This window comes from Gallus gallus, chromosome 15 (assembly GCF_016699485.2).
Source record: "Gallus gallus isolate bGalGal1 chromosome 15, bGalGal1.mat.broiler.GRCg7b, whole genome shotgun sequence".
Lineage (NCBI taxonomy): Eukaryota > Metazoa > Chordata > Aves > Galliformes > Phasianidae > Gallus > Gallus gallus.
The window spans coordinates 9,489,334-9,515,604 of NC_052546.1; the positions used below are offsets into that span (position 1 = coordinate 9,489,334).

Consider the following 26,271-nt stretch of genomic DNA (forward strand, 5'->3'; position numbering starts at 1 on the left):
CCTACGGCGGCGCGCAGACGCATGCGCGGCGGTGCCGCTGTCAGTTCCGGCTGTTTGTTCGGGAAGTGGATCCGGGCCCGCCGCCGTCCCCTCCCCCTCCTCCCTCCCGCCGCGCTCCCGCCGCTCCCGGCCATGGCCCGGGATTACGACCACCTCTTCAAGCTGCTCATCATCGGCGACAGCGGTGAGGGCTCGCGGCCCGCCCCTCCCCGGCCGTTAGGCACTGAGGGGCGGGGGCTGCGCGGCGCGGCGGGGCCTGAGGGGGGCGGCGGGGCCGGGCTGGGCCCGGCGGGGTGTGGGGGGGCGTTGGGGCTGTGCCAGCCGTGTGGGGACCGCGGGCCTCCGCAGCGCCGTGTGGTGAGGCTGCGGGATGCTGCGGTGAGCGGCCCATCCACAGCCGGGGGTGGGTGACATCGGCCGTGCCAGCGTCGGAGCGTAGGGTGGTCTCTGTCGGGTTGGGGGGGAGTTCCCTCCTGAGGTGGCCGAGGTAAAGGCGTCGGGGCTGCCGCTCCCGGCCCCGGGAGTGCTGCTTCCACTGCAGCAATTGCTGCTTTCTCTTTGGTGTTAACTCTTCATTATTAACCGAACCGTCCCTTGGGACTGCCTGGAATCTCAGTTCTGGAGTTCGACACTTGTTTAAATCCTCGATGAGCTTGAAGCGTTTCTAGTCCTGCTATGTGTGTGAATACCTGGAAGAGCTTCAGAGAAGGGGTCGGTACACGTTTTGGAAATAAACCATTGAATGCTTCTACAGTACTTTCAGAAACTTCTGGAGGGCCAGTGGTGAGCTCAGGTTGTGCCCAGTGCTCTGGGCTGGGGATGTGGGGCTGGGAGATCCCACCCTCGATCCCATTCAGTGCTGGTAACCCTCCAGCAGCTCACAGTTACATTTCCATAAACCAGAGTAGATGGCATCCACCCTCTTCTTTTAACAGAGGTGTGGTCCATAAGGCAGCAGGTCCCAGCATGCAGCGTTGCTCACTCTTGGCAATTGTCACCTCCAGAAGCTTTTGCTGTATGTAAAACTATTTTATTCTATGCTAAACTGTGTCTGCAAGAAGGAAAAGGCTGTTTTTAAGTCAGGAATAGGAAGAAAGGCTGAGAGCTTCAGAACAGCTTAAAACCCTAGGCACTTCTGGGAGCTTGTGGATTATTAAAACCAAATGCTGCATTCTGAGTAAAGCAGTAACGCTGCTGCTTGCTGATGAGTTCCAAACTGTTCAGGCAAGATAAACAGGATGGTGAAAACTCTGAGGAAGGCTTCTCCTTGTCTTGAACAATTAAATGAAGTGTCTTAGCTGAGTCGTACTGAGCAAAGTCCCTGCACTGCATCCAGAGAGGAAAAAAGTGTTGTGAGACTTGACTTGTGTGGTTCTCTGTTGCTCTAATTAAATCTCACTGTGTAGTTTGGGTATTGATTTTCCTTTTTTCTTTTTTTTTTTTCTTTTTCTTTCTTTTTTTTTTTTTTTGCTTACCACAACAGTAAGGCTTTGTCCCTGCTTCCACACATTAGTCTGTTTGCCTTGTTTGTTGGTGTTCAGAAAGGCCTTGTAATAGGAAGCGGACTGATACTGGGTGAATGATAAAGTTTCATCCACTTTCCTCCGTAAGCAAGTTTGTCAAGTGTAGTAGGTTTGTGTGTTTTTAGAACAGGTCATCTTGAGAAGCTGCTGTTAATCTCAGTTGTCCCAAATGTTTAAAAATAACACAGGTGATCTGTGCTTTGCACGTGTCACTTCGTTTGGGCTTTTTTAATTTGCTTCATTGCTCAGTAAGATACGGGTTTTAGAAACCGACAGGGCACAGAAATTTGCTTTTAATTTTGATTCTGTCAAGTCAGTAGGCCGTTCTTGTTTTGTTTCATTTTACTGTCTCCAGCAAGCCAGGAGCCCTGCTATCCTTCCCTGTTCAGATCTTCAAATAACTCTGTGTAGGAAGCAGAGTATGAAGAAGAGTGTGGTTTCTCAGCACTTGCAGCATGTGGGTCAGAGGCAGTGTGTGTTCAGTGAGATCGCTGTCATCTGGAGCATAAGGAACTTGCTGAGCTCGGGAGCTTCTCTTCTCTGGAAGCCAGCTGAGAGCTGTGGATGAGGTTGAGTCTACACTGCGGTGCATGGGCTGACGGAGCAGTGGTCATGTGCAGCCCATGCAGCTCTGCAGCGTAGCTTGGGGCTGGCCAGCCTCTTAACAGAGTGATGTGGTCTGACACGTCTGTGGGTTCCAGCATCTGTTTTCTTTTTATTAAGCTGGAGGTGAAGGCGGTTTGATCAGAAAGCAGGGTACACACTGAAGACTTTTCTTCTTCTTTCTTTTTTAAGCTGACTGGCACTTTGCATGGGCTTAGCTCTTCCTAAATAACCAGTGCGTTGTTAAAGTCTGGGAGCTGCTCTGCTGCCTTTTTTGAGCTCTGAGGTGTATCTTCAATATATATGCACTATGACTTGGTGGGTTTTTTGGTTGCTTTTTTGGTGTGTTTTTTTTTCCCTCCCCTTAATGAGAAATGAGTATACCTTCTCTGAATGTATGGTGACTTAAACTTTTTGCTGATGAGATCTAGGTTACTGGCTTTTTTCATGGATTTTGTTTTAGTTTTTTTGGTGATAGCTATCTTCAGATGTGAACAGAGAAGAAATATTCATAGAAGCATAGAGTGGTTTGGGTTGGAAGGGACCTTTAAGGTCATCCAGTTCCAACCCCCTGCTATAGGCAGGGACACCTCCCACTGACCAGCTTGCTGACAGCCCCATCCAGCCTGGCCTTGAGTGCTTCCAGGGCCTCAGGGCATCCACAGCTTCTCTGAGCATCCTGTTCCAGTGTCTCACCACCCTCAAGTTCAATATATGTGTGTATATATATATATAAATAGGAGCTTGATATAGTCTTTATGTCTACCTTTAGAACACTAATGTTAGGAAGAACGTTAAAGTTATACATCATCAAAATAATTAGCTTAAATAACTTCTACCTGAAAAGATTCGATAGATAATCGCCCTGGTGAGCTTGAATTTCCTCTTCATGCTGTAGCAGGTTTTTTTTTGGGGGGGAGGAGGGAGGTGGAAGGGACAGCAGCAGAAGAGTTGTTATGTAGAGTTAATAACTTTGAGGCATTCTGATCCCCCAGATTCCCTTGGCTGGGTGTGCAGGAACAAATTTCTTGTGATTCTTGTTTCTAGAAGAGTGAGAAATGTTTCCATGCAGCAGGGTGTAATCAGGGTGCAAACAATTGTTTAAGGAAAGCATGGATGATGCTCAAAGCACGTTGGAAAATGTTTCATGGAACATTTTGGCAAAAGATACAACTTCAGAAAGGTGTGTGTCCTTCCTGTTAAATGTAGAACAAGCCTTTTTTGGATGCTCCAAAGCAAACAGCTCCACTGTTTGGCTCAGGGTTCAGTTAAACTGTGGCCACGATAACATAAGCTTTATAGTACCAAACCCTGGTCTGATTATCTAAGTAGTCCAAATTCCACTGCTGTTCAGCACAGTGCAGATGAATGGGAGGTAGGCAGCGATGTAAGCCTGATGTGTAAGTGGAATTCAACAGAGGAGTTTAGAGTAGTGTTCTGAGCACTTGTTAATTATCAGGATGTCCTCATTTTTGGACCCTCCCTGAGCAAATGTAAACCAATGGATCATAAAATTGCTTTTGGTCATTAGACTCTTGAGACCTCTTCAAACTGTGGTCTGCATCTCCTTCTAAAAATACTGTTTTGAGCCTGCTGAGGTCTGGAGAAATGAGGGGACACAAAACCCATAGCAACCCTGTGCTGCCACAAGAAGGATACCACACCTTGGAGTAACTGCAATGTGCTACTTAACACCTGATCAAATCCTCAGGAACAGTTCTGAGGTGACTGCTTAAGGGGGATGGTGCTAAGGTATCCACTGAGAAAAGGTTCAACGTAAAAGGTAAATGCAGTGAGTGGTTAAAATACTGTTATGTTACCTGACAACCAAGATGACTGCATTGAAGGTTCTTGATGTCTTTATTTGTCATAGGTGTGGGCAAGAGCAGCTTGCTGTTGCGTTTTGCAGATAACACATTCTCAGGTGAGTATTTTGTTGACTTCGGTAAGTGAAATGGTCAAGTTCTGTTCCAGTGCTGTTGTGCTGTATTTGCATGCTGGTAGCTGTACTGGAGATACGTTGTTTCTAGCTCTGCTTCTTTTGCTACAGGCCTATATAAGCCATCCTGTTTGATCTTCTCTTATCACTGAAAGTACCACAGTATTTAAATACCGACATGGTTCCAGAAATAGCTTGGGTGTTTTAGCTTAATCAGTGCTCTGTGCAGACTTCCCATTGGCCCTTTGGGATTTAGGCTGATTGAATATTGTAGCTCAGTCACTTACATTTGTGACATAACTAATTTACTGGGAGGAAACTCTTAGAACAGACTGTATTAAAATAAGCAATTGCATTAGCATTTGAGGAAAAGCTTTGTCTCAGAGTTTATCCACAAAGAATACTTGCATAGTTACTTAAGATATTAAGGTGCATACTCTTGACCACCAATAGAAGAATGATTTTTCAATGCTTGAATTTTTTTAGGATGGCATGGAAGATGTGGTTTTATGGCTAGAAAAAAATATCTATTGGCTGTGGATAAAAATACACAAATCAGCATAACCTGAGAGGGCATTTTAAAAGATGGGCAGATGGGGAAAAAGTTGTCCTCCTGCCCAGTCTGAGAGCTGCTGCCAAACAGAGGTCAGAAGCATGTTTTGAGATATACAAAGTAAACAAGACTTACGTTCTCACTTACCCTTTCAGGCAGCTACATTACCACAATTGGAGTGGATTTTAAAATCCGGACGGTTGAGATCAATGGGGAGAAAGTGAAGCTACAGATCTGGGACACAGCTGGACAAGAGCGCTTCCGAACTATTACATCAACGTGAGTGTAACTGTGACTTACAGCTTGGTGTACGGAACTTGTAGTTGGGATGTTCCAGTGTTACAATTGATTAGCTAATGATGGCTTTGCTATCTGTGTAGTGGGACTTCTCTCAGCTGGTTTAGGGCAGATGGGGTGGTGTCACTCTGGATAAGTCTGAAATTGAGGTTTCAGATTTCTTCAACATTCTTTGCGTTTCCGTGATGGCTTTGTCTTATTCCTCTGCTTCTAGTTCTCAAAGCAGAGTTATTTCACTGGTTTGCATATACTAGAAAGCTCATCTTGGGAGGGAGATCATCCCCTGGTTGAACATGCTGCAGAAGTGTGGGTACAAATTCTCTGTGTTGTATAACTGAGTAGCTTTGAGGACTAAGAATGGGATATCTTTCTTTTAGAACAAATGCACTTTAGAGGCTATCTTTGTGTCGAGTTCTGTGGAAGCAGACACCCACACAAAGTTAACCTTTTCCTTGGTTTGGGTTCAGTTTCATGCTCATTGTCCTTTCGAACAGCATGTGCACAGCTTTTCCTGTTCCTGGACAAACCACACCCAGAGCTGCAGCAGTGGGAACTAAGAATAAAATGCGCTTGTAAATGGGTTGCAGTAAACGTTTGGACTGCTAATGCCTGGCTGAGGGAGTAGGAAGAAATGTACTTGAAAGTGGAACTTTCGTTTCCTTTGAGTATTAAAAAAAATGTATATATTCTTGAAAGACTCGGGTATTTTACTTCGTCTTTCATGTCTGACTTCTTTTTTTGGCTGCATTTCGAGAGGAGGATCATTTTCAGCTGGTGTATCTATTAAATTACTCAGACATAAAGACAGTGGGATTGCTTGCATCTATTATGCCTGAACAGCTAGAAATGGCAAAATTGGGCATGTGTGCCCCACTCCTTTCCTCTGCACTTCTGTACAGATACTACTGGATGACTCCCATTGTTTCCTAAGCACTTAGCTTGAAAAACCTCTGTTACCTCTTGTAGGGTTCCTGTGTGTGACATCACTTCTTGTTTCAGCACTGCAGCAGCTTGGGGCAGGAAGCAGTGAGGGGAGGGTGGCAAAGCACTACTGCAGCTCCTATCAGCTGTGCACGCAGGGCAGGCCGTGCCCCAATTAGTGCTGAGTCAGCAGAGGGCCTTCCTGTTTTCAGATTCCCTGACACAATTCAGAGCTGTGTTAATGAGTGTTGGTTCATGGGGCTGAGGGGCTGATGCCAGCTAGTTTAAAAAGCCATGGTATCCGGCACTGAATGGGGAATACCAGGAAAAGAGGCTTCCTTTTGTGAACAGGAATAGCTACAGGTCAGACTTCACATAGTATTTTAGGGATTTTTTTCTTCAATTGCAGTAGAAAATGGACGAGCTGAAGGGATTGGAGGCAGTCGTGCCATGACCTGTTTGAACTCAGTTCTTCCTTTATTTTGCATTGCTTTTTACCAGAACAAGTACATATCATGCTCTTGGGGAAGTGAAGGCTGCAGCCTTCCTGTCCTAACGCTGGTAAAGCAGCTACAGAATCTTGTGTGGCAGGGAAGAAAGGTTTGAACTTTGTGCAGCTGTTAGCAAAGAAGTTCCTCTGTCCAAGTGCATTTATGCTGTTGAGGAAAACACTTTGACCATGCTGATTACATTGTCGTGAGGGCTTCTCTTGCTGCTGGGTGGGCTGCTGTGACTCTGTAGCATTCCCTGGTAATTTTCCAGAGGCACTCTTGACCTAAATGTATCACCTGTGAAAACAATACGTAACAAGATTCTGATTTTGGAAAGGGTTTTCTCTCTCTCTGTTTATTGGCAAAGTAATACAGTAACTGATTTGCTGAGGCCGAACTGAGCCTCAAGCAAACAGAGTTACGATGTTAGTATTTATGAAAGCGCTTGGCTGACCACATCATGGGTGGGGTGCAGGCACGCTGTCAACAGAGTGATGTAAAGTCTTTGTTACAATGACTGTTCAGATTGAAGTTAAGAATATAAAGCCTGTTCCTTCAGTGTTACTGTAAGCTGGAAGTGCCTTAACAGTTAAGAGATTTGTGTTGAGCCACGAGGCAAGCAAGACAGAAATTAGAGTCCACTTGGTAATAGTAGTAGTAAGTTGGAAGTGCTGCAGTTTAGACCTAGGATTGCAAAGTGACTGAGACAGCAGAAAGTTAATAGTAAAAGATTGGGAAACATTCCTATATTGTTTTGATTGTACTTGACTACAGGTGCAGAAACAGAAGAACAGAGTAAAAGTGTTAAGGGATAGAAATAATATAGAAATAGATGGAGAGTATTCTACAGAAACGGAGGAAAGCCAGACTTAAATCAGAATTTCAGACTGAAAACCATAACAGACAGCCACTATTTTCACTGCTTATTAAATGTGAAAGAACTGGAATAGCTGCTACGTGGTGGTGGGAGAGGACAAGTTGTATGGATTTGGTTGGCGTGGATCTTCATCCAAACTATAAATTTGATTTAAATTCACCAGAGATGTGCATGCCACGACTTTGTTGCATTAGCAGAAATACTTAAGGTGTATGAACAGCTTGGTTCTGTACTTTATTTGCAGTTGGACTGCTCTTATTCTGAATCAGGACTCTGGTTATAGGATTTACGTTTTATGTAGTAGTTATTAGATGTTAGCAGATAAACTTTCTTCCATGCATTTATAAGGAATGTTCATGATAGCGATAAGCTTTCTGAGATGATAGAACTGATATGTGCTGTAAACCAGATATGGTGACCAAAAGACAGTCAAACAGACCTCTGACAATAGATGTGCTTCCAGGACATTCCCCAAAAAAGGTGAATATGAAAATAGATAATTAGAATTCTCTGGAATCAGATAGAGTGCTGGAGGAATGAAAAACAAGGAAATGTATACAACAGACAAGTGGAATACAAAGATGCTGGACTAAACCAGTGACTTATCTTTCAAGTTGGTCAGCTATAGTCATTTTCTTATTTATTTCCCTTCACAGAACTAGTTACCAGATCTCCAGATGTTAATCTTTGGAAGCGTTTAGTGGAGGAAATTTAAGAGGTTTCTTACTGGTATCTTGAGGTTGAGAATGCACCAATGGATGACAGGATGCTCCCTTATGTTTACAAAGGTGGTCTTTGAGGACATGAGAGGGGAGTGCAGGTGGCTGAAGGCTGTTATCAGTTTGATTAACCAGTTCTGAAAGTGTTCTGATTTAAGTCAGCTGTATTAGTAGGTATTGTTTTTAAGGCAGTTTTTTATAATCCTGTAGGTAAAACAAGCTGCTTGGGTACTTTGGTGCTTATTTCAACTTAAATGCCATCATCCTTAATCATTTTCCACGCCAAAGCTATATTTATAGCCCCTGGATGTAGCTAGGTTTTCCAGCTGCATGGAAGATAGTTGTGTAGTACCAAGCATCCAACTGCATAGACATGTGGAAATAGCTTAAGTCTTACATCAGAATGGAATAATTTCTTGGGCACTCTAAAAAAAAGTAACTCTTCTATAACTTTTTATTTGCTGTATTTTGTTAACATGTTTGTCACTGGGACTAGTAGCAGATACTGACTCTTAGAAGGTCTGTGGCAGAGTGCAGCCATCTTACAGAGGAAAGCTACCATCAGTTATTTAGTCCTTCAGTTGGACTCTGGAACTGTGAACTTCATTTCTCTTTTGCTTTCATTCTTACAGAATCCATCTTCCATGAGATGTGGATGGGAAGGTGCTAAGGCATTCTTTCTCTAGTGCCAAAGCCTAAACTACCTCTTGGTTGCCAAAAGCACAAAACCTACACGTACTTATCCTTGAATGCTGCAAGCCCCATCTGTTCTCTACTCACCAAAGCCTACAACTTCTTATGAAAGCAATTCTGCACTGCATCATTCTGAAATTTCAAGTGTGGAGTAGGATAAACCAGATTTTGTCTTTTTTAGTGCTGTCCTGCTCTTGGGTTTGGAGCATCTTTGCTGTACTTGTTAAGCCTAAAATGTTATCTAGGACACAGGGATGTATGTAACAAATGAGAGAAAATAGCATAACTAGCTTTTATTTAAAAAAACAAACAAAAAAACAACCCAAAACTGTGTATTTTTAAGGCTTAGGAGTTAACGAATAAAAGGTAGTTGTAGTCTTATCTCTTGAGCTGCTAAAAGGTAATGTCAGCCAATGGAGAAAATGACATTTTAGTGAAAATGAGGGGTTGGCAACCTTTCTAGAAGGATATGCCAGGCAAATCTCTCTTCCAAAAATAGAAGCAATGTATGCTGATAGGAACTCAGCAGGAGTCAGGGGTGCTGTCTTGCACAAAGGAAGATATTTCTGATGAGGTTGTTGGTGATATTAGAGCTTTGAGACAGGAGATCCCAGCTCCTGCGGAGTTTTGAATGTCATAGTGGTCTATGCTTCGTGGCCCAGCCCACAGCTCTCGTCTCTCAAAGTAAATGACTGTGTGCTGACAGTGTGTCAGGAGGGGGACCTATATGTGCAAGGTGCATGTTATTCTACTCCCCAACACCATATGCTTTTGCTTAGAAGAAAACCTGGGTGCGTGGGCAAGGTAGGAGCTGCAGGATTCTGCCTCCGTTGGGTCTCTGGTCTGGATGACGGGGATACAAGGCATGGTTTTGTGGTGTGCCCAGCAGAATGAAGCAGCTCTGCGTAGTTGTAACTGAACCATTGCTTTTCTGTAAAGGCTGAGTGTTGTCTTTGTGAACATGATGCTCAGTGTTAGAGAGGAAGTGGTAGGCTGGCCTCAGAGGTGCTGAATTAAAAGACTATGAAGGGATAGGGGTGAGTTTGAAGTTCATATATAGTGAAATCTGTTGTTGTGATAGGATCAAGAATCTTTCCCTTTCTGATACTGTCACAGTACTGCCAGGAGGTCTTGAATGTGTGGATTCAGGCTGTGGAATACTTCTTTCTCTAAAGGGTATAAATTTTTAATTAAGTAAAGCACAAGTGCCGTGCTGTAACGAGTTTTCAGGTGTTAAAGGAACTGATTGAGAATGGACTTGAATATGAGATAGTGCAATGCCTCTTTCTTACTGGCTGTAAATAATTCTCACCTGAGTTCTTGCCAAGGAACGTGGATGTGCATGCATAGATGTCTGGTAAAGCATAACATGAGAGGAGTGTTTGGCTGTCTTCTGAAAACACTCAGGTGAGCAAGAGGAGTGGGTTCTACTCCTGTAGAGTATGCATCTCATCACTGGCAAGTGTTGATGTGCCATAACTATCACTGCAAAGACATCAGGAGATGAAAAGAACTGGAGCTGGAGGGGTGAGGTGCATTCTGTATGTGATGTATGCCTGTCTTTGGCCTGTCTTTGTTGGTTTTCACAAAGACAGGTGGAGTGGCCTCACCATCCATTCTATAACGGAAGGCAAAGGTGAGGAAGAGGCAATGGCTTACTCAAGTGTATCAGTAGAAGTGAGACAACGCTGAGTTCTTCTAAAAGGTAGCACATTTGAATTAGATTAAACAGTTTTGAATTTCAAAAAGGAGTTTGCTGAGCATTAAGAAATTATCAGAGCCAGGGTGGTCACAGCACACATCTAAAATGCAGCAGAAAGGAGACTGCTGCAGTAAGTGTTCGTGGTGTAGCTCTAGAAACGCCATCACAATTTAAAGGAAATTCCTCAGGCTTGGTATGCATTTGTTTAACTAAAGATCTTAATATTGGTCATAAGAAAGCAGAGAAGGTGAATGAGGAAGAAATAAAGCTACTTGAAATATGAAAACTGGATACTGAGGAAGGCCTTGCTGTCAGCTGCCAAACTTGCAGTACTTTGACTTTTTCAGTCAAAGCTGCCAAACTTGCAGTAAAGAAAATACCTGGTATTCCTGGGAGTGTGGCTGGAAACTGAGGAGGTGCAGCTTGCTTTATATAGCTGCTTGTGTTGTGCACACTGCCTGACTTCAGCAGCTTTGTGAAGGTGGTAACATTGGAACTTGAATTTGGCTTTTTTTTTTTGTATTATTATTATTTCTTAGAGGTGCTGATTGCCCAGGACTAATAGGAATAAACTAAAGCAAAGCTTATTTTTAATGGCTGGAGGTAGAAGAATGCACTGAATGTGCATATGGTGGAGATCTGTTGAGTAGGAAGGTGCGATTGGAGCACAGTTGTTCAACAGGACAGAAATTTTTGTGAGCTCAAGAGAACTGTGTCTGAGGGTTGAGTATATTTGGAGATTTTAATCTGGAATTAATCTTTCATAGATAACAGAATTACCGCGGGGAGTTGATGCGTCTGATGGAGCACTAAGGTTCACAGCATAGCCAGTTCTGAGGGCACGCTGGGAGCACTGCTGCCTTTTGCTCACATTGCCAGGAGACACTGTCATCTTTGAGGGTTTTTGCAGCATGAACAAGGGAATCAGCAACAGACTTTGGGCTTTGAAATCTGTTAGCGTGGACTAAATGAGCAGGGAATTCTAGATCTAAAGGAATAACCTGTGGCATGGCTGTTACAGAAGAATTAAATGACTCCTGCTAGTAAGGAAATTGCTTGTCACTGTGACTCCCATCTACAAGAAGGGTCGTAAGGAGGATCTGGGGAGCTGACCTTGGTGCCAGGAAAGGTTATGGAGCAGATCATCTTGAGGGAGATCACACACGTGGCATGTGCTGGACAACTGGGGGTCAGGCATAGCCAGCGTGGGTTTGTGAAAGGCAGGTCCTGCTTGACCAACCCGATGTCCTCCTATGATCAAGTGACCCAGCTGGTGGATGAAGGACAGGCTGTTGATGTTGTCTGTGTAGACTTCAGCAACACCTTTGACACTGTCTCCCACGGTATTCTCCTGGAGCCCGTGGCTTGGACAGATGCACTCTTTGCTGGCTAGATATTGGTGATAGGTGGATGGTGGGACTAGATGATCTTAGAAGTCTTTTCCAACCTCGGTGATTCTATGATTCTATGAAATGGATGCATTTGATTGCCTTGACGTGGGGATTTGTTATGAATCTTGTCGAAGTGCAAGAGCTGAGAAGGTGATACATAATTTGAGTTAACGTTCGTTGTCTTCCTGCTCCGTAGGTATTACAGAGGAACGCATGGAGTCATTGTTGTCTATGATGTAACCAGTGCAGAATCTTTTGTGAATGTAAAACGGTGGTTACATGAAATTAATCAAAACTGTGATGATGTCTGCCGGATACTAGGTAAGTTATTCATCAGAGATTTAAAGCATCTTACTTAGTGAACTGACCTGCCAAAGTACTATGCTGACTTTTTCCTTTCTTTTCTTTAGTGGGGAATAAGAACGATGACCCAGAGCGAAAAGTAGTAGAAACAGAAGATGCCTATAAATTTGCTGGGCAGATGGAGATCCAATTGTTTGAGACCAGCGCCAAAGAAAATATTAATGTGGAAGAGGTAATATCATATGCAGAGCAGAGTATGGAAAATAACTACTTGGAGATGCTAGCCTGGGAAAAAGAATTACATTATTTCTGTTGAGGAGGAAAGATAAAATGCTTCACTCAAATTGCATGTGAGTAGGTAGTATGACAAGAGACATCTGACTGCATTTGGAAGAGGTTGAGAAGTGAAATGAAGACCTCACTGCATTTTTACTAGCTTTACAGCACTAACATACTAGGCTTGTTCTCAAGAAAGATGTCTCACTGGGGAGGATACGTATAGAAGGTAGAACTGCTCAGTCTTTACTCTAGGCTTCAGCTGCCAAACTCACCTGTTTTTATTTATTGGTTTGGGAAAGGGGATAGAAGCATTACTGATGTAGCTTGGGAGTGGCTCTGGAGGATATCCGATATGAGCTTGCGTGTTCTGGTAGGTTGGGGAAGATCTCTGAACCATTACAGAAAAATTTAAGAGTGGACACTTTTTTTTAAAAGCAACTCCCTAATGACTAGCCTTAGTTCCTAGGTGGTCTGATCTTGCTTGTTTCTCTTGCAGATGTTTAATTGCATTACAGAGCTAGTTCTGCGAGCGAAGAAAGAAAACTTAGCAAAGCAGCAACAGCAGCAACAGAATGATGTGGTGAAGCTAACGAAGAACAGTAAAAGGAAGAAGCGGTGCTGCTAATGCCCTTCCCCTGCTGCAGAGACTCTGCTCTGACAGATCAGCCCTTCCAGCTAGACTCGGGCAATTCCACTGGGACAGGCTTTGGGAGGACTTTCTCAGTTTTGTGCCGTTATTTAAAGATTATTTTTTTTTCTCCATGTTTTCTATCAAGAGGCGCTGGCACCTTACCACTTCAGTGCCAAGAAGGTATCGGATGGAATCTTGCCCCTCTCTCCTCCCTTGCTCATTCCAGTGCGCCTTGTAGACAAGAAAGGACGTTGCCTACCAAGTGGACTAATTAACCCAAGAGTTTGTATATAATGTATATTGCGTTAACCAGCCTCGCCTCCCTGTTGTTGCTTTGGCTTATGCCTTCTTAATGTCAACCAATCATGGACTGCAGAGTTCACCTTTTTAATGAAATAGTACCAAGTTCTTAATTCAAGTTGGCCTCAGGCTGGCAGCAACTGCTTCCTGGGGCCTCTGGCTTCACTTCTGTTGGGCTCCAGGCTGGCCACTGGTGCCCCTGGGGCCTATGGCTTCACTTAGAGTTCCAGGCTTTTACTTGGGGCTCTGGCTTTCTTTTTCTAGGTACCGGGATTGCAGGTGTTGTTGCTGAAGCCTGGGGTTTTGCTTCTCAAGCCCCTGGGCTGGCAGCTGGTGCTGCTGCTGGGGCCTTGAATTTCAGTTTGCCACGATCCAGGTTTGTGGCTGGGTCCTTGGGTTTCATCTTCTTGTGCTGCAGCCCAGCTGTTCCCGTACTCTCCTTCCATTTGTATCAAGATACTGAAAAAAAAACAGCCTGCAGAAGTGGGATTTATTTGGATAAAACTTTTTTTTTTTTAAGGGTGAAATTAAACTCCTTTGACCTCTGCTCTGGTTCTGCCACGGTCCTAAGTGAGGGTCCATTTCTTCTGAGAACAAAAATCATGTGGTTCTGCCAAAAAAACAACAATACCCCTTTCTCCTCATTGTCCTGTCAACAAATAGGAGATCTGAACATGAATGTGAATTTTGGTGGCAAAGCTGTGTTTTTCAGTGAGAAAAGGCATGAAAATAAATCTAGCCATTCTGGATTGATGTCTGAAAATGAAAGCTGCTGCAGGATCATTCCCAGCGCTCTTCTGTTAGAAAGGAGGACTGCTCTTTAATGTAAGGAAATGGAAAACTTGCTTGGAGGATCACCTTTGAAAACAAACTGGTCTTGCTGTGCCCAGCGATGTTTTCCTTGCCTATGCTGGCTTTTCTGGGAAAACAAGGGCTCAATCTGTTGCCCTGGATAGATACAGTTAAAGGTGGAGAGATTGTTTGTGTAACTGAAGTATTAGATTTCTGGGCTGAATGTACGTGCTCAGCACCTGAATAATTGCCTAAATAATAATTAAGAATTTTCTTTAAGATGACGAAAAGGCATGGAAGGTATGATTTCCTTTAAGACCTTGAAGGCGGACTTACTTCATTCGTCAGTGAGCCCAATGGAATTGCTGGCCTTGGTTTGGTAGGATGTGATTCACCCATGTCCATGAGCTCTGGATCAGCCCTCCTCTCTCCCTTCCTCCCCCCTCCCCCAGGAGAGGCTAAAATTTAGTCACTTATTTTGCCTGTATTTTTTTTTTTTTTAAGATTTTTACGGGTTGTGGTAAGAGCCCTAATCATACAATCACATCACGATCAATCACTTTGGAGAATTTTTTTTTTTTTTAAATGCAAACAATGAATGTGTAAACACATTTTTAATCAGTTCAGGTGCTGGGAGTACATTTCCAGCTGCCTTCACCCATCTGTTTTCTTCACATATCTTGTATTGGTAACCCAAGAAAAAGAATGAGTTGGGATGACATTGCTAGCGTGAGCTCTGATGATGGTTAGACTCAAGCGGCTGTGGAAAGGGGCAGCTTAAGTTGCACCAGGTGTCATTCTGTATGCTTTCTCATGTTGAATGTGGTGTATGCACAAGGAAGGAGCTCTGTCAGTCCTCAAAGCCTTCCTGTTGAAATGAAGCTGTCCTGTGACAGTTACCACTTTCAAATTAAAGGGTCCAAATGTGTTTCTTTTGGGCTCTTGTGGTAGCAAGTGTGCAGATCCAGGAAGGATCAACTTCTTACAGGCTGAAGTAAAGAAATGTCTGAAATGACTGGAACTGATGCAATAAAATGAGGAAATGGTGCACCCAAACCTGGAGTGTTCTCTTATGTGCAAAGATTGGTTCTCTTTGAGTCCAGGTCTTTGTGGCCACAGTTTGAACTCTGCCAATCCAGGTGTCCAACTTCCTGAAGTGGGATTTTTTTTCCTAATACTGGCTGTAGAGGAGTGGTTATATCTGCTCTTGCCACTGACTGTTCAATTGGAAGGGGTGGGGACTGCATCTCTAGTGGTGTGCTGATGTGAAGTTTCCTAAATGTTGAGCAATGGAATGTCTAACTGGTTTGCTAGGATTATTTCTGTAATGAAAGTTTCTAATTATGCTTTTTAAATAATTTTAAAAAACTAAAAATAAAGGTTACAAGCTGCCAAATCTTTTTTGAGGCTTTGTTTCCTCTGCTGTCCATCATCTGGAGGTGGAGGGTGGCAAGCCAGGGCTGAGCCCTCTGCTGGATGTGGAGGGGTTTTCTTTCTGGGGAAGGAGGTACTGGTGAAATAACAATTTGTGTGTATCTGTCTAGGAGCTCTACAGCTGACATTGTGCTGGTTGCCAGTTTATACAAGCAGGCTATTGAAGGCAGGTCCTCGCTCCCGGAGAAGTGTTATGGAAACACCCCCAAGTGTTATGGAAAGATGCCTTTTCTCCTGCCTGCCTTGTTCAGGTATGACTGTTGATGGCAGTGTCTTCAGGACGTGCAGATGACCTGAGCTGCAACTGGGGCACGTTGGATGTGTTTGATTGTTCATTTGAGATTTATCTAAACATTAAAGTTTGAAGACCCCTCCATGTAAAGGTCTCTAAAGGATACAGATGGCCGGATGGTGGAGGAGACCTAAATTTGCCTGCTTTCCTGTGCAGCAGAAGGTGTAAACACTTCAAATATTCTTTCTCCAGGCTCATTCTTTGCAGAACACATGCAAATGCTGTCTGGGTGAATTTCTTGGGATGGTGAGGTGCTAAAGATGCTTCTTCAAGAAGTGAGTTTGTTCTGCAGGTGGGCAGGATAAGCAATGACTTGAGAGCTGAGACAGTATATAAATGATCTGTTTTATTCTGAAGAGAACTATTTACAAAAGAAGAGCATTTTTTTTTTACTAAAAATATGCCTTTATAGATTTTCATAATATGTATCTTATAAAAACCATACATTTATTTACATTACTGCTACATACAAAAATTACAGCACTGTGGTTTATATACATATCCATAGATACATTCTTTCTGCTTGTCCCTGCTGTGTGCTTTTCCCTTTCAATCCAAGGGAATGGTTACTGCAGCACCCAGACGCTTCCTTTCTTGGCTTTTGGTTACAACAATCTTGCTTTTTATAGCCGAGTGGGGATTGGAGAGTTTGCCTGCTGCAGAGGCATATCTGGAATTTACCATCCTAAGTAGGACAAGTGCATACAGCTATAAGTCCTTGTGCATGCAGCACTGCCTCTAACCTCACTTCTTGCTGCTCTGTGCAAAATTATCCTGTTGTCATTAATTGATTTAGCGTTCATCTTGATGGCAAGTTGCTGATCTAAGTTTGAATTAACATAAAGTGCTAGTGACTTGCCTTTCACTTACATGTTCCTTGTTTTCTGTTGCTTCCCTTGCAGAGTTTCCTAAAGGGAGAACCATCCCTCTTCCCTTATGCTAACCCAAAATATTTGCCCAGTCACCTGTTGCTCAACTGTGGAGAAGTTCTTTGTAACCTTAATCTCAGCAGGTGTCTTCTCTGTGTGCAAAGCTTGAACAGTGACTGTGCAGCACTGCTGGATTATTTACCATCATCTCAGAAGGGTGAGTGTTGTATTTAGAGCTGCTGATCCCACTTGTTAAGTCTACTTTGGGATCCCGAGTGCCTGCTGGATTAATGCACTTCCTCCATTCCATTCACTGGATCTGATGTTTTCTTTATGCCATGTGTATCCTAAAATATAGAATAACACAAGTGGAGCATCTTCTAACCCAGCCCTGCAAGGACAGTTCCAGGTTCCTGGCCACTACGGAAGGGGATGAGTGCTTCAATGACAGTTCAAGGTGAAATAGCTGGGACCTTCTTAAAACACAACATGACACACAAAGAATGTGAAGGACTGATTAAGTTCTCAAAAAACAAAACGAAGCTTAGCTGCTATGTTAAGGCAGTTTCTGTTCCTATTGAGTAGCAGCTCAGCACAAGGAGGTCTCCTTTGGTCTGTTGTCCAGTTTGTTAAACCCAATTCTCTTGTATTTCTGGGTTTAGTAGTGCAACTAAGTCTTTAGGATTAAGGGGTTAGTTTGAAGAAACCATACCCAACTGGCACCTTGGAACGCGCTGACTTTCCTTTTGCAATCTCTTCCAATAAATGGAATTAAATATTAAATAAATAAAATTGCAGTGGGATTAGGGTAGGTTTCTCCTTAAATGCAGAGATGGGCCGTGCATTTCAATTGCCTACCCCTGCAACCAAATGAGTCACTTTCCTCTCAGCAAATGTGTAGCAGAAGGCACCTTTCTTCATCTCATTACTGCATCTTCATTGGGTAACTGAAGGCCCTTTACTGAGGATTGCATACAGACAGACAGACATCTTCAAGGGGGGAGGGTCCCACTCAGCTGCTCAGCACGTGGTCTGCAGAGAGCTGCTGGGGCCCGGGAGGTGATTGCTGACAGCAGAATAAGGAGCTGTGAGGACTGAGATGTTCACACGACTCCCAAAAATATGCAGTGTCATTTTCAAAGAATCGCTGTGTAAGACAAATTTTCCATCTATCCACGCCTAATTCTGCAGGTATCAGAGTTTCTTAATGCATATGGGCATGAGTGAGTCCTGACAGCAGGAGGTGCTGAGCACGTGTCTCTGTCCTATGAGGAGTCACAACGTAGGTACGATGGGAGGATGAGGGTTTTCTGTCCTGAGAGCACTCTTGGCACTGCACAGAGTCCCTTCCCTTCACTTGCACAAGTGGATACAAGCAGACACACAGCAGGAGGAGAGGTTTGGTTTCCTTTCCTGCTGATGAGGCTCCAGGCTCCCTTCCCTATTAGCATCAAACAATGTTGATGGTGCTTTAATTACTTCCTGGGTAGGACCTGGAATCTGGGTTTCATTGCTTTCAGGTAAATGGGTTCTCCCACTCATCCTTCTCAATCCCCAAGAGCGCTCTGCTCTTTGCAGTGCTGACCTGATGTTTACTGACTTTGGACCACCGTGGTGGCAGCTCTGTGCTAATAAGGAAACGTGGGGATGCTCAAATCTTTGTAGGCAGAAAGGATATTTCTACTGAGGTATTATATATGCTCTATGCAATAAATTAATTAAACAACAACCCATCAACCTCTTACCTGCTTCTTAGGAGGAGGTGTTGGATAGCTAATTCTAGCAGCAAGCCTGTGACTGTAAATACGGAGCACGGATTGGCAGCTCTCCTTAAGAAGGTGTTTTAGCACCTGTGCTGAGCAGGGCAGAGCTGAACGTGTTCCTAGTTCCATCTCCTGTGGGACAGTGTAGGCAGGAGCCTCCTTGAAGCAGCAGGGAAACAAACTGGGGTCTGTGGGCATTGTGAGCTGGGAGGACATGTGAAAATGGCATGACGGAGGCAGGACAGCTCCAAGCTTGGCCTGACTGCCTCGCTGTCTCATGAAGGCAGACTCTATTAAAGGGAAGAGCTCTAAGGTGCCCATCCGGTGCATAGGGAAATGTATTGCAGGGTTTCCAGCACCAATGTGTGCATACACCAAAAACGCTATTTTCCTTCTTGCCGGTCAAGTCTTGGTTGCAGCAAAGCAGGCTTTGATCACCTTTGGTTAAAAGGAGCTCTGGCTGCCTGCTTGCTGAGGGGCTGAGTGGGAAATGACCTATGGGTGGAACAAATACTCATCGTTTTCATCAGGCCAATGGTACTGCATGGGGCACAGAGCAAGCTGCAGGATCCCCAGAGCTCTGCAGATGCCCTAATTGCCCGGGGCTTTAGTGAAGGTTTTCTAAGGATCACATCTGCTAACCCAGCATCAGTAAGTCTTTGATTTCATTACGGACAGGATCTCAATGAGTTGTTAGTGGGTTTTCTGGGTGGGTGGGATGCTATCCTGTTACAATAACAGGTTTCTTACTCGGTGTGGGAGGGGTACATGGCTTTGGGGGAAAGGTGTGTGATGTGCTGAAGTTCCACATCTACCTTTGACCTTTGGAGGGCCCCAGGACTGAACATCCACAACGTTATTCAGTTTGTAATCTGTTGTAGATGGCCAATAGGGACGGGGAGAAGTCCTTAATGTTGTTGTGCACCTACAGACTCTGCAACTCTTCTATCAGGCTGAAGAAGACACAAACTTACAACTGGCCTGACCTGCAAGGAGCCTGGGTTCCCAGCGAGGGGTGAGCAGCTCTGCAGAGCCACGGGCACAGACAGTGCTCAGGTAGGACGTGCAGTGAGGGTTCATCTTCTCAAAACATGGCAGTGCTGCAGCCAGAGCAGCTCTGCTCCCAGTGGGATGGATGAAGGACATCAGTTGCCAGGCCTGGAGGGCTGTATGAGGGACTCCTCTCTTCTCTTGCATTGGGCTCTCTTCTTCCCCCTGCGCTCGCTCTGATGGCAGTTCCCAATCCCCTGTGCTGCTCTGTCTTGGGGCTGCTTATTTCCTTCTCCAGCATCAGAACGCTTTTAAGACAATCAATCAGATCATTCTTCACAGCAGAAACTAAACTGCGTCAAAGAGCCTAAAACATACCCTGAAGTTCATCGCTTCACTTGAAGAACAAGAAAAGTTGCTTTCCATTGGTAGCACAATGTCAGTTTGCAAATTTCCAATTCATGTAAACATTTGGTTCAGACCAGGTGCGGCGTTAATAGTGCAGAGTCTCAAGGGTAACTCCTTTGCCCCTTCTTATTCCTGGTGGATCAGCGTTGGGTCCATCAGCAAGCTGGGCAGCTGCCTCCTCCCCATCTCGAAGCAAGAATGGTTGGAGAGGTTTCTCTTTTTCAAGTTAATTTTTCTTGAAAAAGGAAAAGAGACGGTGCCCTTCTGCCCCGCCGGGCTCGTCCCCCTGCGGCTCTGGCCGGAGCACAGGGGAGGGTCTGGCACTCTGCTTTGCGACGTAGCCACTGGAGAAGGAATAAGCAAGCTGGCTCCATTCCTTCGGGTGTTTGTCCATCAGCTGCTGGTCAATGACCCTGTGCATGTCATCCTGTGGCAGAGGGAGAGGAGACGGGCGTTAGAGGCAGCTGATGCTCGAGGGGAGCTCGTGTGGGGATGTGGGTGCGAGACGCGCTGCAATGAGATGGAGGAGGGATGATGACAAGCATGGGGACAGCCCCAGCTCCCTGCCCAGCAGCAGGCTCAGCCCCAGTTGCCACTGTGAGGTTTTCTAGTGAGTGAGAAGGTAACTCGCATTGCTTGGGGGATAAACTGCTTGGACAGACTTGCAAACCAGGGAATGGCAGAGCTGCCCGTGCAGCCCCACTGAAGGGCCTTCCTTGGGGAAGGTGCTCCCAGGAGCAAAGGGACCGGGCTCAGGTATAGGCCCACAAAACCCCATGTGGGTTTTGTCACTTTGGTGCTCATCCCTCAGCCCCAGCTCCTTCCCAGTGGTGCTGGCAGAGCGATGGGAGCTCTGTGACTGACAGCGTGGCACCAACAACTGCACTCCAGGTTTTTGTTTGTTTTTTGAAGCTGTGGTTTAATCCACGTTTGCAGCAGGGTGAAGTTGCTCTACGCAAAACAGTGAGTCAGCTATATTGCTGCCAATGACACGTACTGATGTGTCCCTTGAAAACCTGGCTACCAGTTGGACAAAAACTTTCAGATACGTTATTTCTGCTATAATTGTGTACTTAAGCTGAAGATTAGTGAAAATCTATGTGTGCAGAATATCCCCACGGGGGATGACACCTCTTCTCCAGTGTTTTGGTCCCTGATTAGGACCGAGGGTGCTGCCTGGTGAGAACAAAGCTATCTGGGCAGACCGCAGGATGAGAAGTGCCATTTTGAGGGCTCTGCACACAGGGCAGGGCTCAGTTGTGTTTTTTGGGGTACCCATGGACCCCACCAGTTGGGAGGGTTGGAAGAGTCTCAGAAGCTGTTGATGTTATGGACACAGCAGTGATGGCACACAGCCTCTGCTGGGAGAAACCCTCAGGTGGAGTCTGGGTGACCTGGATGGCACCAGAGGCCATTGACTGTGGCTGTAGTGGGCTCAGGTGACCTCCCAGCCCCGCATCTCCTTGGGACAGCATGGAAGATGGGGCTGCTCAGGGCACCTATAACCAAGGGCTACTTGGGGTCCTTGTTTTAGGGACACCAAGGAGCTGAAATCACTGTCTGACATGAGGAAACTTGTTTTTTGATGTTTGTTTTTGGGTTTGTTTTTTTTTTTTTTTGAGCAGAGAGGTGCTTCTCCATCCAGGAAGCTGCAACGTGACTGATGTTGAACTGGTATGCGCCCCTCTTTACCACTTCCCTCCCTTCCTTTGCCGTTCCAATCTCAGTTTCCCACCTGGATTTAGACATCAGGCTTGGTGCTGCTCACAGCTGGGCTATCTGGCAGCCTGAGGAAAGCAGTGTCCTCTCTGCCAGCCCTGGGAGCCACAAGTGGGGCTCAGAGGGGAGAAGAAGACATGAGAAAATGCCACTTCCAGGAGGGAAAGGGATGGATGGCCACGGCCAGGATCTGAACTTAGTATTAGGGGTTTCTCTAGAAAGCACAAGGGCGCAGAACTAAGTAGACAGGGGAAGCTTTGGACTGGAAAGGGAAGAGGCAGAGGGAGAGTTGAAGAGGTTAAGGTAAACATCAACGTTAATGGTTTCCAGAGGTGAAGCTGCCATGTAGAAATTTATAGCAGTTGAATTTGGAAAGCAACTTTACTATCAGATGAGGTGGACATCCAGGCTCCAGCATGGCAGATCCATCTTTGGTTAATCACATAATGAGAGATGGGTATGATTTTATATAGAATCATCATAGAATCATTTGAGTTGAAAGGGACCTTTGAAGACCATTTAGTCCAACCCCCCTGCAGTGCACAGGGACACCCACAGCTCCATCAGCGCTCACAGCCCCATCCAACTGACCATGGGTGTCTGCAGAGAAGGGGCACCACCACCTCTCTGGGCAACCTGTGCAGTGCCTCGCTGCCCTTATTGTAAGAAACTTCTTGCTTATATCCAATCTAAATCTTCCCTCTTTTAGTTTGAAATAATTTCCTCTTGTCCCATCACAACAAACCCTGCTAAAGAGTCTGCCCCCTTTCTTACAGACTCCCTTTAGATACTGAAGGCTGCTCTCAGCTCTCCCCAGAGCCTTCTCTCCAGGCTGCACAGTCCCAGCTCAGCCTGTCCTCATAAGGAGGTGTTCCATCCCTCGGAGCATTTGTGTGACCTACAATAGGTCCGTGTCTCTCCTGTACTGAGGACTCCATGTCTGGATGCAGTACTCCAGGACAGCTGGAGTGTGTGTATATGATATACAATACACATATATAGATATGTGAATATTGTGTTATTGAGTGTAAATGCCTGCTGTCAAAACCCTAAGCTGGAGATGTCCTATCAAATAAAGTGGTACTAGTAAGCAGGTCTGAATTTACACCACTCATTCAAACTTGCAGAGTGCTGCATATCACTTACTAGATCATGAGGCTGAGAAGTAAAATCCCAGCCTGTTCCTCAGGAATTTTCCTGATGCTGGACAAGCTGAGCACACAGGATTAATGACATATGGACCTCAGCTTGGCTTTCCCCATGATGACCTGGGGGCAAAGCCTCACCGCAGGGTTCTGCCCCTGGTGCTGGGGGATGCGGGGTCCTGAGGGGTGATGAGGAACCCCCGCTGGTTTCTTGCCAGATGGTGGTGAGGATAGAGTTGGATGCAGGTGGAGACAGCAGTGAATGGAGCAGGCGAGGTGATGGTGGGTGTTCGGTGGGTGCAGGGATCTCACCTCAAAGGCAGGAGGGGTGTACGACTAAAGCTGTTGGTACAGGAACTGAGAAAGGCCACTAGATCAGAAACCAAAGGAGCCAGATAGTAAAAAGCCCTGAGGAAGCAAACTGTAAGCAGGAGAAAGAGAAGAAGAAAAAAGAAACGAAAACACGGTGGAGTTGAAACAGGAGCGAGGTTGTATGGGAGAGGTTTCTACCAGTCAGGTTGGGTGGTGGTAGAGTTGGGGTCTTGAAGGGTCTGCACCCATTTCCTGTAACCTACCCGGGCCTTTTCTCTTGTACCTGCTCATTTTCTATTAGTCATGCTCCCTCAGTGCCAGTTTCTCAGAGGACTCAGCTTTGTCTGCCATCGAGGCTCTCTGCTTGGCACAGGTCTGTCCCACTGACCCTAAGACGAACATCTCTGGGGCGTCTGCCCCCACCTGCTGTGGGTTTGGGATTCGATTACTTATTTATTTGTTTGTTTTTACCTTGGTTGAGAGCTCTCATTTTAGCCTTTCCATCGTGCCGCATCTTCTGCCTTGACAAAAACCAATGACCACAACCTCCCCGCCTCCCACCTTCTGCATGGCTACAGGAACAGATGTGCTGCATCGCCATATCTCGATGCCGAGGCTGCCCGGGAGGCATCCCCCACATGCACACCCAGGTGGGTTCCTCTGCTGTGTACTCCGTATGCCCTCAGACCCTGCCCTGCGGCAGTGGGGACTGCTCACCTGCCAGGCCTCCAGCTGCTGCGAGAGGTTCACCTTCTGCTGGATGGCGTCCAGCAACTGGCTGTTGAGGGACATCATGTCGATCTTGCACTTGGCCAGCTCCACCTCCACAGCGTTCTTCCTGGGGGCGAGAGCAAGAAATGGAGCTTTTCACTTCGTTATTGTTATTTTAAGGAAATGTTCAACGTACCCCTTGGAAGTCAACCATTTATTTATTTTTGCCTAAAAGGGGTGCCAAAAGAAAGAAGGGAACGGAAGGGATAGGAGAAGGGGAAATGGAAAGGAGAGATTTAGATGGGATATAAGGAAGGAGTTTCTTACAGTAAGGGCAGTGAGGCACTGCACAGGTTGCCCAGAGAGGTGGTGGTGCCCCATCCCTGCAGACACCCATGGTCAGTTGGATGGGGCTGTGAGCACTGATGGAGCTGTGGGTGTCCCTGTGCACTGCAGGGGGGTTGGACTAAATGGCCTTCAAAGGTCCCTTCCAACTCAAACCATTCTATGATTCTATTTAATTAGCAAGTCGCTGAATCCTAAGCAGTTCTCCATTGTATTTTGGTCTATTTATCAGAAGAGTGGGCCAGAACTGTAGGCATCCTTACCATAAGATGAGCAGATCTTAAGTAACACCACCATGAAAAATAGGTAAAGATATTCAGATGTGCTGCTCTACAAACTAATACTGTACCTCTGAATAATGTGCAGGACCTGCTGTTAAAAATGGAGGACTAAAATGAGTTAGAATCGACATATAAATTATTTTTGCACTGTTTGCTAATGTATGGGAAATGAGATAGAATGCTTTAAAAAACAAAGACCCTTTCTCTGCCCAGCTGATTGCAATATGAGAAAATAACCCTGCAAAAAGTAGAACTCTGCTTTCAGTTTCTAGAGATGGGGCTTGGGCTGAGCAAAGAACTGAAGGAAGGAGTTTATCATAGCATGCACTTCAACAGTCTGTCATCCAAATTAACAACCAAATTAATTATTTGACTTAAATAATAAGCTTTGAAGAAAGCTCTCAGTTTCCATGGAGCTGGGAAACGCCACTCTGGTGTCAACCCAGCCATCCTGAGGGCAGGTGAGCCCATGGCGAAGCCCTGGCGGTGGGATGCTCCAGCTGCTACAGGGAAGCAGGAAGGAGTTTATCTCCTGGGAAGGAGCAATTCCCTAAGCTGTCTGAGCTGGGAAATGCTCGCTGTGCTGGGAAGCACGCAGGTAGGCGCGGGCTGTATGGCCACAGACCTGAAGTTATCAATTAATTGCTGCGCGATGGGAAACCGTAATGTGATTTGCTGGGAACCATTTTTCCTTGAAAATATTTTGGGGAGGAATAATTGCATCTCATTAACTATCTGTAATTCATCACTTCGTAACAGCTCCCTTCACACTCTCCTGCAGAAGAGCAATTTGGGAATCTGTGCTTATATTCCAGGTAGCGATCGCTGAACGCTTCCTATTCTAGAACCCTCTTTTCCTATTGCTTCCCGTGTTTGCCAAACTTCAGCTTCAAGCTAAAAACGTTCCATGCCAGATGTCTGCTTCAGGCGCTGCTTTTATTTTTGTGCAGCGTTGGGTTGGTTGGGTTTTTTTTGGGAGCACTTCTACAGCCGTGAGTTAACCCCTGGGGTGCAGGTGGGCAGAGCACTGCATGCCTGGTGGGCAGCCCGCTGCCATGCAGCATCCCCTCTGTCTGCAGGGGAAAGCTTGCATTTCTAGCATCTCTATGCTGTCTCCTTTCACTTGCAGCTACTGCTCGTTAATCACCCACCGCTCATCCATGCATGCTGGTCACGTCCCCATCCTCTGGGCTTTATAGGGTCATTAACCACTGTGGAGAAGCCGTACCCTTCTGCTCCTGACTGTGGGTCTGAGCATCTGAAATAGCCTTTTCCTCTGAAGCTTCCCACTGCTGCTTGGATATTGCAGTGGGATTTATTGCACGTTGCCATAGCCACAGCAAGAACCAGCAGCCCACATGCATAGGAAATGTCAGAACAACGTCTCTGCACCCGGCTGTGCAGCGGGGACGCTCCTGGTTTATGCCAACAGATGGAGGTGTAACAGAGGGCAGCAATGGGAATTTGGAAGCTGGATATCTGGGCAGGAACAGCATGGGTGAGCACTTAAAAAAAGATGTAGGGTCTCTGCATATTTAGCTCCCTACATCCTCAGAGCTGCAATGCTCTCATCTCCCATTCCCACAAGCACCTGAGTATTAGATGTGTCTGTAAGGAGATATACTGGTGCTGTTCTGGCCATCTCATTTTGGAGGAGATTATCAGGCCTATCCTTCCTACCTAGAGGACAGGGGATGAATTGTTCTGCCCATTTTTCTTGGGGAAAAGAGCTCGGGGCTGCACTGTTCTGCAGTGTTGCAGGGTGCAGAGCCAATGGAGGAGGTGTGGGGTACAGGGCAACAAAATGGCAGAGGGCTGCGAGGAGGAAGATGGGGAGAAATAAAGCTTCAAAACAGCATGAGAATCCCGACCAGAGAGAAAAGAGAATTACAGGAGTGGAGATGCAAAAAAGACCCTGGAACAGGAATGGAGAGAGTGAGCAGAGGAATGCTTTAGGGACGAGGTCCAGGCAAGGCTGCAATAGAGAT

General features: G+C 45.6%; 2 protein-coding genes across 4 annotated transcripts in view; one reads left to right on the forward strand and one right to left on the reverse strand.

Moving 5' to 3' along the window:
- The first annotated feature begins 42 nt into the window (after positions 1-42).
- Positions 43-15,410, forward strand: RAB35 (RAB35, member RAS oncogene family). Its single transcript, NM_001030669.2, is given in 6 exon segments — positions 43-184; positions 4,000-4,050; positions 4,774-4,897; positions 11,906-12,030; positions 12,120-12,244; positions 12,788-15,410. Coding segments are annotated over 6 exon segments (606 nt in total). The 5' UTR covers positions 43-132; the 3' UTR covers positions 12,917-15,410.
- Positions 15,411-16,071: 661 nt separating this feature from the next.
- BICDL1 (BICD family like cargo adaptor 1) overlaps positions 16,072-26,271 on the reverse strand; it is a 44,488-nt gene continuing 34,288 nt past the window's right edge. For 2 of the 3 annotated variants that reach the window (XM_025155559.3, XM_015275396.4), the window contains 2 exons: positions 23,664-23,784; positions 16,072-20,197 (listed from right to left, as the gene is read on the reverse strand). In XM_025155559.3, the coding sequence (XP_025011327.2) occupies positions 19,997-20,197; positions 23,664-23,784 (322 nt within the window). In that variant the 3' untranslated portion in view covers positions 16,072-19,996. Of the gene's footprint in view, positions 20,198-22,946; positions 23,785-26,271 lie in introns of all 3 variants that reach the window. The other variant, XR_005840077.2, reaches the window with a different exon arrangement.